Here is an 18,290-nt window from a genome sequence, read left to right as displayed (position 1 = left end):
GTATTATTCAGTGTTACGAATGGGTGTTTTTTGTAATTACGATGAATAAGAGAAGTGCCGTCTTTGGATTTCGAATCCCCAGTCGAATAGTCACAGCTAGCTATGACCTGCTTGCCAGTGTAGCCTACATGTTTTCTGGTCACCGGAAAAAACTCGTTTGAACAACAATATTTTTTACATGTATTTTTATAAAACAGAAAACCCGACCCTAAAATTCGCACGGGTGATAATGCGTTTCTCTCCAACGACAGTGATCACATGCGGAGGGAAGCGGCTAATTTTAAAAATTCTGGAAAATTGGCGATTTATATGTTGTTAGCCTATTTGATTATTAGCATTTATGACATTATGCATGAAGAATAAACTGTCAAATTTGTTTTTGAAAGATTGCCAAAACAGGTTTGACCTCCCTACTATCTGTTTATTGTTAGCTTTTCATGACTCATTCTCTTCATACAGACATACTGTTTATTCTAAATACATTTATATTGCAACAATGTGTTGACTAGAATGCCAAGCCATAACTAAAACATAACTTACTCTGACAGTCTAAAATCTCGCAAATATTTCATTAGGACAATTAGGCTGGCAACCTTTGTCAGCTCGTGTCTAATAAGCGCCTTCTAGCGAACAATGCGAACATTTCCTGTTTGAAGGCTAATGTGTCATATGACCCAGGCCGCGCACAAAGTTGTTTCAATGCCAGGAAATGGTCCGGCGCTCCTGGTGTTAAAAATGTGCACAATTTTGTACTGCAAATGAAAATAAATGTAGGCTATAAGACCTATAGGCTACTCGCTAAAACTGCCTATTTTAGGAGAGCTGGCTATATATGATAGTATTGAGTAGCCTATTTTGTGGATTAATTGCATTGATACTCAAGGAAAATCAGGGGAAGATTCCTCCACTGCTTAGTGATTAAAACGGATTTTTCTAAATCGCATTTATCATTTAATCTCCCTAACACAATGCGAAGAAGCTATGTGTCCCTTTCTAATTGCTTAGTCAGATCGTTTGCATGCTTGTTAATCACTGAAAATTAATTAAAACAGTTTGAGATCAATGATTAGTTTAAAGGAAAGTTTTGCGCCCCACCAATTTTCAGCTCGCCAATCGCCGCTGGTTTTATTTTGTTTCAATTCGACAGTTTAAGAAAGATGGATGAAGGAGGAAGAAAGGGAGGACAAAAGAGGAGGATGACCGATTATTTTCGTGGGTAAAAAAATTCTCAGCATTAATGACACTCAATAAACTTGGAATATTTTATTTAAAAGCTTGCATCAAGAGTATACATTCTTTTTAAAACATTGTTTTCCTTAATTACAATTATGTGCACAATACATTAAAGATACAACTATTTTGAGCTGAGACATTCATTGGTATGTACCTTTTTTCACCCACCTCCCACCAGATCTCAGGGTCCACCCACCTCCCAAATCCCAATTTAACCCCTGCCTCCAGGCTATGTCAGAAAAAAACAAGACTGTAGGCTTCAAATCATAGAATGGCGATCACAGTCTCTGGACTTAAACCCCATCGAGCTGGTTTGGGTTGAACTGGACAGAAGGGTGAAAGCAAAGCAACCTACAATTGTAACACATTTGTGGGAACTTCTGCAACAGTGTTTGGTAGATCTTTTCGATTTGATTTCAATTGTAGAACGAATGCCACAAGTGTATTCAGCTGTTATATCTGCAAAAGGTGACTACTCTGATGAATCAAAAAATTAGAATAAATTGTATTAAACAGAATGATTCCATGATTTCTCTTTTTTATCTCCAATTGTTTATTTGTTCTATGCTTTAATTTCAGAGTACACTGAGACAACTGTGTAAATTTCAATAAAACCTGGAAAAATTGAGGTTTTTTAAAACTTTTGACCAGTGTATTTCAGTTCTTTTTGTAATACACTGCCTCATACTTATTTTATCATTCATTTTTCTGTGTTTTTTCATAGGTGTGATTTGTATGTTCTCTGTCCCCCTTTTCTACAAACGACAGCAGGTAAGCCCATTACTTCTTCAGTAGAAATGGATTTCTGTCCTTTGTGTTAAAAACAGAGGTGTGTACCAATCAGAGCATCAATCACAGCATGTGATAACAGTGATAAACATTTTAGATAGAAATGGACTGTACTCATATTTCAGGCCTTTAACCCCTTAGAGCTCATGCCAAATCTGGCCAATCCTTGCCCAGGGGGTACCCTATTTAAAGCTTTATAACTCCAGATGCATCACAGAGACTTGAAAAATGGCTTAAGTGAAGCAATACATTTGTGCCATTTACAATACTAACTTAGATCATTTCTTCCTGAATTATGAATATAAACTAAAGTGCCACAAAGGAAAAAATCAATTTGCTCTTTTTTAGTTTGCAATGAAATACTGAGAGATTACAAATATACAGCAGGTTAAACTATACATGTCCTGAATCAAAAACTCTTTGATCACAAGTGCATCAAATCTAAGGGTGGATATGCAGAACTACTAAAGATCTATGAATCAAAAAGTAAGCAGTGTACCCAGTGTCTCCAAATCTATCCAAAATGTCTAAATTATGCATTGCTGTAAATAACAACGTAGTCATGTATTTCACTACTAATCAACTGTTTGACTGAAGAAACTCACTATTGCATCATTTTAAAGTGGGAATTACAAGCTTAAATGCTTTTTGTCCATTATAAAGAATATGCATGTGCCCCTTATGAAGATTTAAGGTGAAAAATTGATATCAGATTTAAAAAATAATACACTGTGGTACAGTACCTAAATGTGTAATTATTAACTCTCGTATGTTTTTCTGTTCTCTACAGTATGTGATGTTTTCATGTATGGGAATGGGATGACATTAAAACAATATTCAACCGTTCACCACGTTTTGGCAATGTTCCAGTTGAGGTCATATCTGGTACATACATTAAACACAAACTCCAAGCACCAATGAACGGTTATGTTAGTGTGAAATTTCCTCATTCTATAATACCACTAACCTGCTTAAAGACATTCAATTTCAAAAATAATGTATATAACCAAAATATTTTCAGCAGTAACATTTACATTTGGACGATGAAATCTTATCTGTGTTCAGTAGATAGAGACAGAGACAGAATGAATCCTGTCGGTCCCCAGTTCTAACTTAGCCCAGAAAACAGTATATCAGCTAGGTCTATCAACATATGCCTTAGCCATGCTCAGAATTTCCCAAGAATAATAGTATTTTCCAAGAAATAATGAAACTCATCGATAAAATATTGCCAGGTGCAGTGTCTTTTACTGCTACCACAGACTGAATGCGTAATGCAGTTATATTGAGACAAAACTTCCGGCTACGCTGAGCTATAAAATGCTATTTCAAAAGTAAAATTAGACATATTATACATCGTTAGAAAGCTTATTCTGTCACCTATTGGATCGATTAACCGTCTATCAAGCCAGATTGTACTACAAAGGACGACAACACCGTAAACAACGTGTGGTATTACGCGCAGCTATTTTGGAAGGTACCCAGGCATCACAAAAGAGTGTATATTTCAAAAACGGATTGTCCAAGACAATATATAACCACTTCGTCTGGAAAGGGACATCTCTACGCATAAAACCAATGATAAGGTTGTGTATTTATTCTATATTTAGTCGATATAGAATGGATTTATTGTTCATTGTTCTTTATTTTTTTATTATTATATTTTATTATATATATATTTTATTTTTATTTTATTATAATTCCTGTATCTATTTCTATTTGTATTGTTTATGGTTGTTGTTATTCTAAATATACTAAACTCTTCTGGGAAGGCTTTATGGTAGATGTTGGAGCATTGCTGCAGGGATTTGTTCCATTCAGCCAGAAAAGCATTAATGGGGTAGGTAATTAGGCCTGGCTTGCAGTTGGCTTTCCAAATGATCCCAAAAAAAAAGTGTTGAATGGGTTTGAGGTCAGGCCTCTGTGCAAGCCAGTCAAATTCTTCCACACTGTTCTCGACAAACTATATATATATACAGGGTTCGTACGGTCATGAAAAACTTGGAAAAGTCATTGAAATTTAAAATGCAATTTCCAGGCCCTGGAAAAGTTATGGAAAATTATATTTTTTGAAAAGTAATGGAAACACAGCTGAAGTTGCATCAAATATAATTACTAATTAATCCAATCATAAAAATAGTATGTATAGTAATAAAACATAAATTGGCACGTAACCTTCGCGGTATTTTGGTGGTGTGAGAAGTTAATTCGGTCTGGCACGCTTCTGCTAATGTAGCAGTTAGTAAATGTAGGCCCTACTGTTCCGACAATATGCCAAGGAAGTGCAGCTTCAATAATATATCAGGGCTCGAATTAACTTTTTTACTTCGTAGCACTGGTGCTCCCAACTTCAAAAAGTTAGGAGCACCCACCAAAATGTAAGGAGCAATATATGCAATAGATTTTTTATTGATAAAAAACGACAATATAACAGTACGGTTTACAAGTAACAGTTAAACTGTCATGCCTAAAATGTGTCGACTCTTCAAGGAATTGCGTGTTATGCATTCAAACGACAAAGCGCTTCTCGTCACATTAATACCACTAATTAAATCAACCGCCAGTAAACTGCATCGGAGAAATTAGCTGTTTCATCCGGGTCGCTACACAAAACACTACGTTAACGTTTCAAAAAAATGCCGTAATCGTTTGCTTCAACTTTTCAGCTTTCGATAACGCTAATAAATTGAACATAAACTTTTGTCTTCAGGTAACATTAGTTAACGCGTTAGCTCTCTGTGTCGCGTGACAGTGGAGTGCAGAGAAAGGGAGTGATTGAAGGCTAATATTAACCAATTTAAAATCAGCATTAAAGGTAAGAATGTCAAGCTCATGATTGATTAGAAGGGTCACTGTCAGCTCACAAGGCACATACTGAGTGTACTAACTAGCGAATGTACAGAGAAAGACGTTCGACTGGAAAAAGAAAGGGGAAAAAAAGGTCGCACCAGAACAATTATTTGCACTCTCACAAATGCTCCCAATTATATTTCGAGGTCGCACAGATTAAATTTCGGGAGCATATGCGACCAAAATGGTCTCAATTTCGAGCCCTGTTTGAGACAAAAATGTTAAACTATTTGAATTAAAATATTAGAGAATGTATCTAAGTGTGTCTGTCTGGTGTTTATTTATTTTAGAGAGGCACATGTTTCAGATGCAGACCTAATTTTACTTAGTGTTACAATAAATAATTTTAAATTGTCCCGCTGAGATAAAGTCATCTGTTTTGGTCATGAAAATTCAGTTAAAGTTTGTGGAGAAGTCATGGAAACATCATTGGTGAAAAAGTGTATGAACCCTGTATATATGTGCCAGGGGGCATTGTCATGCTGAAACAGGAATTGGCCTTCCCCAAACTGTTGGGCAAGCACAGAATTGTCTAGAATGTGATATACCTTAGCATTAAAATTTGCCTTCACTGGTACTAAGGGGGCTAGCTGAAGTCATGAAAAACAGCCCCAGACCAAGGGGTGTCTAGCTACTTTTCATATAATGTATATATGTTAGAGGTTTTACCTCTTCTATACCTTTCTATACAGTGCCTTCGGAAAGTATTCGGACCCCTTCACTTTCTCCAAATTTTGTTACTTTACAGCCTTACTCTAAAATTGATTAAATTAATTTCAATTTACAAACAATACCCCATTATGACAAAATGAAAATAGGTTTTTAGACATTTTTGCAAATTTATTAAAAATAAAAACTGAAATATTACATTTACATAAGCATTGAGACCCTTTGCTATGACACTCAAAATTGAACTCAGGTGCATCCTGTTTCCATTGATCATACTTGAGATATTTCTACAACTTGATTGGTGTCCACCTGTGGTAAATTCAATTGATTGGCCATGATTTGGAAAGGCACACACCTGTCTGTATGAGGTCCCACAGTTGACAAGTGCATGGCAGAGCAAAAACCAAGCCATGAAGTCGAAGGAATTGTCCGTTGACTCCGAGACAGGATTGTGTCGAGGTACAGATCTGAGGAAGGGTACAACAAAAGTTTCTGCAGAATTGAAGGTCCCAAAGATCACAGTCATCATTCTTAAATGGAAGACGTTTGGAACCACCAGGACTCTCCCTAGAGCTGGCCACCTGGCCAAACTGAGCAATCGGGGGAGAAGGACCTTGGTCAGGGAGGTGACCAAGAACCCGATGGCCACTCTGACAGAGCTCCAGAGTTCCTCTATGGAGATGGGACAACCTTCCAGAAGGACAACCATCTCTGCAGCAATCCACCAATCTGGCCTTTATGGTAGAGTGGCCAGACAGAAGCCACTCCTCAGTAAAAAGCACATGACAGCCGGCCGCTTGGAGTTTGCCAAAAGTCACCATAAGGGACTCTCAGACCATGAAAAATAAGATTTTCTGGTGTGATGAAACCAAGACTGAACTCTTTGTCCACAATGCCAAGCGTCTCGGAAACCAGGCACCGCTCATCACCTGGCTAATACCATCCCTACAGTGAAGCATGGTGGTGGCAGCATCACGCTGTGGGTATTTTTGTCAGCGGCAGGAACTGGCAGACTAGTTAAGATTGAGGAAAAGATGAATGGAGCAAGGTACAGAGAGATCCTTGATGAAAACCTGCGCCAGAGTGCTCAGGACCTCAGACTGGGGCGAAGGTTCACCTTCCAACAGGACAACGAGCCTAAGCACACAGCCAAGACAACACAGGAGTGGCTTCGGGACAAGTCTGTGAATGTCCTTGAGTGGCCAAGCCAGAGCCCAGACTTGAACCCGATCAAACATCTCTGGAGACACCTGGATATAGCTGTGCAGCAACGCTCCCCATCCAAGAGGATCTGCAGAGAAGAATGGGAGAAATACCCCAAATACAGGTGTGCCGAGCTTGTAGTGTCATACCTAAGAAGACTCAAGGCTGTAATCGCTGCCAAAGGTACCTCAACAAAGTATTGAGTAAAGGGTCTGAATACTTATGTAAATGTGATATTTCAGTTTTTTATTTAATTTGCAAAAATTTCTAAAAATTTATGGGGTATTGTGTGTAGATGGATTAAATTCATTTTAATTCTCATCAATTTTATAATAAAGCTGTAACTTAACAAAATGAAAATAGTGAAGGGGACTGAATACTTTCCGAAGGCAATGTGCCAATTTAAAATTGTCCAGTGTTACGCTTAATGATTACACAATTCGTAATCATTAAGTGTAATTAGGAACTGGAGAGGGTAGGAGGGGCCAGGTGGTGAAGCCTAGGAAGTAACAGAAAACAGCCTGCTCATGTTGAGGGCAAACGAGCTTGCTGCTGATTGAATTCAATGTAGAAAACCAAGGTGATTTAACAACCACAGAAAACCTCATCAGTCAATTTTTTTGTGGTCACGAATTTCATTATAAATAGCAGTTTGTGAAACAGTGGTTCTTTTAGTCCTGAAGTTCTGGCAAAATATCAATATTTACATATCTCCACAATTTGCTTTTCATAAGAGACGTAACGATCGTTAATCAAGTTTAAAAATACCATTGGGGAAGTTATATTTTGCTAAGATTGATATTCCCCATTAGCTTTAATGGGAGCTCCAATGTTTTGTCCTCAACATGCACAGTACAGGCTTACTTCCGGGGCTTCACAAGTTTAGGTTAGCTGAAGACACGCTCTTCTGTCTGGTTAAATATGCTTGTATACATTTTAAATGCATCCATGCAAGCAGAATAAGCATGTCTGCTCATAGAAAATGTTACATAAGTACACAAAAAATAGTAATTTAGTGCACAACAAATTACAATGGCGTTCGAGGGGGGGGACTTATTTGTGATGGTGAACTTGAGGGGTGTTCGAAACTACATATTAGCATACTACATACCACGATAGAATGTATCATGTACAATATACTAAGACAGTTAGTATAACAGCTGTTTTGGTTGCTTAACTGTCCCACAGACCTGTGGCCATCAGTAGGTTATTTAAATCATGTTTAAACCCAACTAGAAACCACCTAATTAGGTTTACACAAATTCCCTAAATATTTGTGAAATTGTTCGTTAATGTATTTTTGGCTGGACTGCAACAGCGGGGCCAGCCCGATAAATGTGAATGTCTGTGACTGACTGAGTGACTGAGTGATGAAGTTACACCGCTCATGTCTGTGACTGAGTGACTGAGTGATGAAGTTACACCATTGGTCGGCCGGTTCGGTCCAGCCATATACTAGGTTTTGACCTGGTCTTATTTATCCATGGCTGCAGTAAGTGAAAATATTGATACTGTAGCCCAGCAAAACTGTTGCATGCATTTACTGTACTATCTTTTCTAGCTAACCACCATTACAATATGTCATTGCTCAATAATGTCATTGCTCATTGTTTCATTGAAATATTCCATGTTTGGTCATTACTGTCTTCATTTATACATTTTTATTAATGTATCAAGAGTTTTACAAGAAAACTCCTGCATGCCCATTCTTTAGGGTTGCCACATAGGTAGAGTTTGAATTTTTGGTTTGCGGGTGCAAGAGTAGCCTGAAGATACAGGGAAAATGTGATTTTATGTAGTATCAACAAACTTAACAACACTATGACACAACGTTGTGCAGGGTTATACAATGCACAAGGACAGGGAAAAGAATTGCAATGCTTGTCACAATACAGAACAGAACAGAAGATTTATTTATTTATTTAAAAGGGACAACACAGAGTAATCAACATTTCTGCAGTTGCGTCAAATGGTACAGTGCCAGAGTTAGCTCAAGAGCTAATTTTCATCTGTAGTCCCTTAGCAGGTGAGAGATGTTAATAATAGATGAACTACAAACATCTCTTTCTCCCATACACCTAAAAGAGAGCTTTCCCCAAAGCACTCTGCCACTGCCATAACAACAGCAGCCAACAAAAACATTTCCAATCCACAAAAGGCTACTTTGAACTTTCTAGTTAATATGTTCAATGTTTCGAACCCAGCAGTTTTAACCGTTAACACCCTCGTTTGACGTCTGGCACTGAATACCGAACACAGGTGCATCAACCATTAAAACACCTCACTTACCCAACATGTAAAATATATTTATTTGATTTAATTTGCTAATTATTATCAAAGATATTAATTATCAGTCAAATCGCTGAATTCGTTGATTGGCAGAGCAAACTGTTTGGATCAACCTTTATCAAAATGTACGACTCACAACCAGATGAAAATGAAGAAATTAATAAATTACAATTAATATTCACGTCTAATCTAAAGACGAGGTTCAACAACCTTTAAACAATTAACGAAGGTTACACGCATGGACAGTCACAAAAGAAGTGAATGAAAGAAGATAGCAAACCACAGCTTTTGTCCCAAAGTAATCCAAAATGCAGAAAACAGCAGAATAGTCCAAAAGAACCAGAGATGAAATGTAGAACAGCAGACCTAGTTGCAGCACTCAGATGCCCATTTCCAACTGTTACCAAAATACTTCCTTTCAAGTTGCCCAAACTTAACTGTCTGATCAAAATAAAGCTGCATAATTTATCTGGTAAACAAAAGAGGAGGGGGCAGGGACATGGACACCCTCTCTGACACACACGCACACAGATTCACACCTCAGATAGTAACCCCCCAGTTCCTGGCCAAAACACTGACTGGTCCTCGCAGAGATGCACACTCGGGTCAGCGTAGATGCAAACCACATAAGTTAACTGCACTGAAAAGGGAAAACAGTTTATAATGGTACAGTATACAGTTGATGATAACCAGGGATAGGCAGTTAAAGGTAAACATTGTATTTACAAAGCAAGACGAATAAAGACTACTATTCTATAAGGGAAAAGACACACAACCTTTCTAAATAAGACAAAGAAAAGAAACACAAAGAGATTATTGGTGCATGCCCAAAATTTAAAAATTCTCGTACGAGAAGACTATGGTACCAGGAGAACTGTTAAGCAGATTCTCCTCAAATTTTTCTTTGGACTTCCCTTAAATGCAATCCTGAGCAAGCCTTTCACATTACACAGTTCCCTTTGTATGCCTAAATAAGGTCTGGACAGGAACACCCTCCTCACCACCAAGAAAGCCTCCCTACTACTTTCCTCCAGGAAACATAGGGGAACCAAAGATGCATTGTACGATGGAACATGACCTCATGCTTTTATTTGTCATTCTCTTAGATACTTTTCTATGGAGGCCAAGGAAATTTTTTATTTTTTATTTTCAGCATACAAAAATGCAAAGGTACTCACACATACAAAGCACTGTCTATAAGTCATTAATTCAAACTTGCAAAATCTAGGCCTGCCATTAAACGTATTGATATCAAAATAAGACCAACTTACAAGAAACAATATTGACTATCTTGGCTCACACAAATTAAACAAGCTGAATTCCAATGCTACCCAGTCCTGGGTCAAATACAGATGTAAAGTATTTTAATTACTTTTAAATACTTATTTAGAAATTATTTATCAGCACTTACGAATACTGAGTATTTAAATTACAAAAATATATTTAAGGAGCATTGGCATGTATTTGCAATTGCTTTCAAATATGACTTAGAAACCTTTAAAATACTGATTTTTCAATTACAAAGTGTTTGATTTAATGGAATTATTTGAAAATACTTTCACAACATTTTGAAAGACTTGAAAAGCACTGGATATGCAAGAATCTATCAGCTCTGAAAGTTGAGCATTTTCTCTAATTAAAGGATAGTATGTTGATGAGGACACGTGAAGTGACTGCTGATGGCCCCAGTCCAATTGTACCGATTTCCATTGTTAACTCCTTCATGCAAGCCCCCTAGTGGTTTGCACGCTGGCGTGCCTAGATTGCTAGGCTAGATTCATTGCTCCTGAAACCAAACTGTGAGTTGAAAATACAAACTCTGTGTTCTAGTTTTATTAGTAGACGATATATACGAATACAGAGTTTCGCAGTGACACCATTGTCGCACCGGTCATTCATTTAACAAGCACCCTCTCCCTGCAGTCTCATCTGTAACTATACCCACCACCCATGACACCCGGTCATTCATTTAACAAGCACCCTCTCCCTGCAGTCTCATCTGCAACTATACCCACCACCCATGACACACTAGACAGTAGTGTCTATCTGGGCATTCATAAAAATATTCTTTCACCACTAAAAATTTGTATTCTGTCATAGCAACAAGATAAAGCCAACAATAGCTGAAGGTATGCCAGTACAGCTGGGGAAAATGCTGCTCACTGAAATAAACAATTTCAAAAATTATACCATGTCATTCTACAGTCAGTATTTGCAACTAAATATAGAATAAATATACAACCTTACCATTGGTTTTACGTGTAGTGATGTCCCTTTCGAGACTGAGTGGTCATATATTGTTTTGGACATCCGTTCGTGAAATATACGCTCATTTGTGACGCCTGGGTACCTTCCAAGATAGCTGTACGTAATACCACACATTGTCACCCTTTGTAGTACAATCTGGCTTGATCAGCAATTAATCTATCCAAAAATAAGCTTTCTAGCAATGTATAATATGTCTAATTTTACTTTTGTAATAGCGTTTTATAGACGCTTTCAACGGTAACAACATAAACAAACGTTACTGCGCATGTGCGTTGTTCTGGCCCAAACTTAACTTCCGGCAGACTTCCGCAAACAGTCTATCCGCTTGTTAAGCCGTGACATATCGACCTTCCGATAATACTATTTCCGGGTCCAAGCCTCTGCTGCATTGGCTGAGGCTCTTGTCTTTTCAACGTGGCACAGTGCTGTGTCCCTTGTTGTTTGAACAGATCTGAGTCCAAAAAAAACTATTCAATTGTCATTCTACCGCTTTCCTTGCGATGGCTGTAGTTGATAATTAAGTTACAATTCTTGAATGAAGAAAAACAAAGTTTGGTGCCAGTGGGTGCTAACGTTAGGTAGCTGTTTCCATCCTGTACTTACCTGTCCTTATCAGTTCTCATTATGCATATACATTAGTGCACAACCTGTCTACATTACTGTTTATCATTACTGTACACCTGCTACCATATATTCTTACCACTGTGTTATATGTAAGGAATAAACCACGATGGGCTGTCCCGTTATTGGAAAATACTATTTGCACTGTTGTTAAGCAAAAACCTCTGGTCGTTAATTCTATGAAACCAAGGATTCTATCAAGAGAAAATTGTTCCTTCTTGTTTTATACCATACAATTATTACCACTTTTGGTCATTTTTGCCATTACATTATTTAAGAAAACTACATGAAACCATAACTCAATCAAATTAATTTGATAATAATAATAGCTCTGTCTTGCTTTTTAAAAATGTTTTGGTCTAACAGTGTAGACATTGCCTTTTTCCAAGACACTCTGAAACCGGGTTTGAATGCCAGTTAGCTTTTATGATAGGTTTGCCGTCACTTGTCACCTAGCCAATATTAAAATTCTGGGTTTTAGGTCAGAATGATCTCACAGCATGCTTGTTATGCCGGCTAGCTAGTTAGCTAACTATTGAATTGTATTCAAAACAGCGGTTACTACAAACGGAATCGTTCACAAAGATATGGATGAAACTGCGTCCCGTAGCCATGAGTTAAATACGGAATGCCTATTCTACTATGCAAATAAGGGACGATTCCATATGTTGTGGGATGGTTGGCATCCCTAAATGAAGTAACTAGAACCGTGATTCAACGTTGCCATCTATTGCGAAATTGGACTTTGAAAAGGGGAGGGGACGTAACAACAATTCAAAATCGAAAGAACAATGTTGCTGTTTTAACTGCTTTAGAATGCTGGATTTTGTAGCTCATTGATTTTATTGGAGTTGAAATAATTTAGACCTTTTTTAACCCTCAATGGTGCCTAACTAAAGAAGGAAGTAATCGTGAAAAGGTTCACAGGTTCGGGATCTGAAGGAGTGTTTGGACCCGGAAATGGCAAAACGTCACGCGTGACGTCAGACCAACAAGCGGATAACAACAGAGTCCCTCTAGACTATTTCTGATAACAAGCAAAATAAATAACAAGTAAATTACATTAGCTAGCTAGTTCAAACTATGTCTAGCCAGTATTATTTGAGGTTACTATTCAAAGTAAAGAACCGTTACTTGGCCAAACTCAATTGCGATAACGTTACACTACCAGAAAAACAAGTGACAGAAACAGATAACTGTTGACAGTATTGCACCTTGCTGAGCATCATACATTCCTTGCATAATCCATAACTGTTCTGGGTTACATGCACATTACTGTGTAAAAAGTGCACTACTTCTATGACATTGATTAAAAACGATGATTATATGAGACACAAACTGGGGCTAGTGGGCAGCATGTGTAGCCAATGCAATTACTGTAGGTTATTTATTTGTATAGCATGCATTGATGGAAAATTGTGGCTTTTAATCGTTTGGGTCATCTTGCTAGGTTACCACAACAAAAAATAATCAGGCAATGTAACGCTGGAAACAGGTATCATAACGTTAGTTCAAAATGTAGCTAAAGCGTATCAACTATATACTACTAGCATTGATCTAACGTTACTGTGTATAATTTATACAATGTTAGCTACGTTTACCTAGCTAGCTTGCTAGCTACAATCAATTTAGTTAACTCATTGTTCATAACTATTAAAGGCTTGTTACTGGTCAGCTAGCTATTAGCTATCGCTTATCATGAGTTTACCTGAAACAAAGTCAGTGCTAGAGTGAGGGCACCTATTCGACCACCTTCGTTTGACAGACAGGAAACTGTAAACTGATTTGCAACTATATATGAAATAGGCAAAATATCGGCAACAACCTGTACCTAGTTATGTAGGGAAAATGTCCTTGTTATTCTCCTGTGGTTACTTTTTAAGTATTTTCACAATTTTTTTTTTTCTGTGCCGGCAAATAAGTCAGAGGTGGTCCAGCGCTAGCTTTTGGTTGCTAAGGGGACGTGTATCGACCATCCCATATAAATGAATAGAACTTGACATAAATTTGCTAGTATCCTGTCATGCGTATTAGAGGTTAATATGAGAAAGGGTGGTCTCTATCAGCATATCTAGGAATCCGTACATATTCACTGTTGTAACCCAAGTCGCGGGACACAAAATAGCCTTTAGGAAAGCAGTTTGAAATTATGAAGCAACGTCTGCGCCATTGACTTTAATGGGTCACGATGAGATAATTACGAGCGTGTTGCTTGTCTTAAGTTGATATAGTAAATAAGGCTGTATTAGTATTACTAAATGTGTATGTATGAAGTTGATTTTTTTAATACAGTTTATTATGTGTATTTTTACAGGACTTGCATTTTACAGGACTTACTTACACTTGAACCTATATGGTTGTAATGCCAGATACCAACGAGTGATCCGCATGTTGGTATCTTTCATGCGGTGGAGCCACTGAAGGGGTGCATGGTCCGAACAGAGGGTGAAAGGGTGTCCCAGGAGATAATAGCGGAGAGGGCCAACCACCAACTTGATAGCCAGACACTCCTTCTCCACTGTACTGTACTTCGCCTCCCGCTGTGACAGCTTCCGACTAATGTACAACACCCTCAACCTTCTGGGACAAAACGACCCCCAGCCCGCTGTTTGATGAATCTATCTGCACACAAAAAGGGAGAGCAAAGTTTAAAATAAAATAGTATAAAACAGCGGTACACCACAGAGAGCCTGTTTTACCCTCACAAATGCCTGCTGGCACCACTCCGTTCACTGGACCATATCTGAGGCAGCCTTTCAGGTCAGATCTGTCAGGGGACTGGTCAGCTCAGAGAATGCTGGAATAAATCTCCTATAGTAGCCTGCCAGTCCCAAGAACCGTCTAACGTATTTTTTTGTCTTGGGTCACAGGCAGGCCACAATAGTTAATGTCTTATCAACCTGGGGACGCACCTGCCCGCTGTCCAAGTGGTACCCCAGATACCGTACCTCCCTCCATCCAACTGCACACTTTTTCAGGTTGGCCGTAAGCCCTGCACACCTCAGAGGCCCAAGCACCACCCCCATATGCTCCACATGCCGCTCCCAGGTGTCACTATAAATGATTACATCATCCAAGTAGGCTGCAGCATATGGAGAGTGGGGCCGCAGCACCCTGTCCATGAGACGTTGGAAAGTAGCAGGTGCCCCGAACAGCCCGAATGAAAGTGTAACAAATTGGTATAATCCATACAGAGTGGAGAAAGCCATTTTTCCATAGACTCTGATGACAAGGGAATCTGCCAGTAGCCCTTGGTTAAATCCAGCGTCGTGAAAAAACAAGCAGTGCCCAACCGGTCCAGGAGGTTGTTGACCCTAGGCATAGGATAAGCATTGAAACGTGAGATACCATTTACCTTGTGATAATCAACACGGAAGCGTAAAGACCCATCCTGCTTACGCACAAGCACAATGGGGCAGATCCACATACTGTTCGATTATTCTATCACTCCCATCTCAAAAATAGCCTACAATTCAGCCTGCACAGTTTTTTTTTTGTGTTCAGGCAATCTATAGGGCTGAGAATGCACCATCACCCCTGGAGGTGTCTCAATGTGGTGGTGGATGAGATTTGTGCGCCCTGGCAGGGGGGAGAACACATCTCAATCAATCAATCAATTTTTATTTATATAGCGCTTTTAACAAAGGAGCTTTGTCACAAAGCAGAGAACCGACCCCCAAAGAGTAAGCCTAGGGCAACAGTGGCAAGGAAAAACTCCCTGACTGATAGCAGGAAGAAACCTTGAGCAGAACTGGACTCAGAAGGGGAACCCATCTGCCACGGGCAGGCACCGTTATGGAATGGAAAGTCAATAGTGGCAGGAGGCGGGGGTGCCCAGCTGGTCTAGGGCTGGAGCTCCGGGCCAGGGGGGGTGCTTGTGCTGTGGAGAGGGCATGTTTATAAGTTAGTAGACTGTCTTTCCAGTCCTGGAGGAATACTTGCAGTTAAGTAGAACGCCATTTGCGCTGAAGTTGGCGTGAAGCTTGTTTGAGAGCACGAGTATGGTCATTATACCAGGGTGCTAATTTCTTATAGTGGACTTTCTTCTTTTTAAGAGGTGCGATAGTATCCAGGGTTCTGGAAAGTACGTAATTTATGTTGTCTGTCAGCTGATCAACTGAGTGAGCTAATGCTTGCATTTTTGTATGCGTTTGGGCGGGAGCCAAGAAAATCCCCACAGTGCACAAATGAGCCTGGGAGCTCATTAATAAAAGCATTTGCAGTCCTGGAGGAAGGTAGAATGAAGGATCTGGTGACACATGACAGACTTGTGAAAGTTGGAAAATAATTAAATAATGGTCTGATAGCACAGGGTTATTAGGCATAACTGCTATATTTGCTATTTCTGTATCATAACTTAAGACCATATCAAGAGTATGGTTATGAGAATGTGTGGGCTGATGTATATGTTGATCGAAGCCAATAGATTCAATGATAGACAAGAACGCTGATCTGAGAGGATCGCCTTCACTATCCATGTGAATATTGAAGTCCCCTACAATTACTACTTTATCTGAATTAACAACCAGGCTGGAAAGGAAATCAGCAAACTCAAATAAAAAACCACTGTATGGCCCTGGTGGCCTGTATACAATTGCAAGGATGAAACGGACTGCTTTTTTGTCCGGATGTGCAAAACTGAGAACAAGCACTTCAAAAAAAGTTACATTTGAAGCCGGGATAACAAAGTAGCAAAAAGATTAGAATTATATACAGCAGCAACACCACCGCCACGACACGTCAGATGGGGAACGTGAGTGTAACTGTAGCCAGGAGGGGTAGATTCATTTAAGGCAATATATTCATCAGTTTTAAGCCAAGTTTCAGTTACACATAGGATTTCAACTTGGTGATTAGTAATTAATTCATTTACAAGAGTTGCCTTAGGGGCTAGTGATCTGATATTAATTAATCCAATTTTTTGCTGAATTTTTAGTTGGGTTTGGTCAACCGCATTATTAGTAGAATAACAAGGTCTGATTTTTTTGCAGATTAGCCATACAAACACCCCTAATGGGCTTCTTAGCAAGGCTTAATTTTGGTCGAGGGACAGACACTATCTCAATAGCATGTAACCTGGGCAGCAGTTTTTGGGAACAAGCAGAAATCTGTGTAAGACATTAGGTCTGCTGCCTGGCCTTGGTTCTGGTGTGTTAGGAAATGGAATTTCTAAGACTATACGATAAATTACTAGAGATAAGCGCGGCACCCTCCCACAAGGGGTGAATCTCTTTTCAAAAGACCAGGCCTCCCCCAGAAAGTATTCCAGTGGTCTATAAAGCCAACACCATTTGCAGGGCACCAAACAGACAACCAGCAATTTAGTGATGTCAATCTGCTGTAGATTTCGTCACCACGTCGAGAGGGAATGGGGCCAGAGCAAATAACTGACCCAGACATCTGTTTCACCAATTCACACATCGATTTAAAATTATCTTTGGTGATTTCTGATTGCTTCAACATCTGCAAAGCACTTCTGCAACTGGGCCACATCTACTCTCTGACACAGCGAGAGATAGTCATCACAAATGGCCGGGGTAGAATTGGCCAGTTTTGTCACCTCCGGACCCAACTCATCTCTCTCACTCACTGTGGTAACCAGAGAAACAGGAGCCACCTCTCTCCACGCTTTTAGGAGATTGAGGTGGTAGATCTGTGTTGTCCCACCCGTCAGGCCGTACAACTTCATAATCAACCTCTCCCACTTGCCGTGTGACTACAAAGGGCCAATGCCACCTGGCAAGTAATTTGGAGTTAGAAGAAGGGAGTAATACAAGTACTTTATGTCCCGGTGCAAATTTTCTCAGCTGAGCTCCTGCATTCTATGCACGCTGTTGTCGTTCTTGTGCCTGTAGCAAATTCTCCCGTGACAATTACCCTAGAGTGTGGAGCTTTGCTCTCAGGTCCAAAACGTACTGAATTTCCTTTTTACTTGTGCTTGGACCTTCCTCCCAGTTTTCCTTAATTAGATACAACACACCGCGTGGGCACCTGCCAAAAAGTCATTCAGAGGGAGAAAATCCTGTGGAGGCCTGGGGAATCTCACACCCTGCAAACAATAAAGGGTTCAGCCACTTATCCCAATTACGAGAATCTTCGTGCGCGAACTTGCAAATCATTGTTTTTAATGTTTTATTAAATCTTTCTACCAAACTGTCAGTTTAGGGATGGGAGACCGATGTTCTGATTGATTTCATTCCCAATAATTTGTATAGTTTGCATAATGTGAGTTAGAATCTCTTTCGATATCCCAACCCGGGAGATTATTTGAAACAATGCTTGTGAAACATTGAATAGATTGAATAGATTTTATTTCAGACATGTAACAAATAATAAGAGAACAAACACACACAAAAAAAAGAACATTC

At 39.2% G+C, this 18,290-nt stretch overlaps 1 protein-coding gene across 4 annotated transcripts in view; it reads left to right on the top strand.

The window, feature by feature from the left end:
- Positions 1 to 18,290, top strand: part of rtn2b (reticulon 2b) — a 149,002-nt gene that overhangs the window by 77,481 nt on the left and 53,231 nt on the right. For all 4 annotated transcript variants that reach the window (XM_035433575.1, XM_035433576.1, XM_035433573.1 and 1 more), the window contains exon 5: positions 1,958 to 2,004. In XM_035433575.1, the coding sequence (XP_035289466.1) occupies positions 1,958 to 2,004 (47 nt within the window). The remainder of the gene's footprint in view (positions 1 to 1,957; positions 2,005 to 18,290) is intronic.

The sequence above is a fragment of the Anguilla anguilla genome, chromosome 9, assembly GCF_013347855.1.
Source record: "Anguilla anguilla isolate fAngAng1 chromosome 9, fAngAng1.pri, whole genome shotgun sequence".
NCBI classification, from domain to species: Eukaryota; Metazoa; Chordata; class Actinopteri; order Anguilliformes; family Anguillidae; genus Anguilla; species Anguilla anguilla.
Note: the sequence above shows the minus strand (reverse complement) of the source record. Positions and strands in the feature narration are given on the sequence as shown.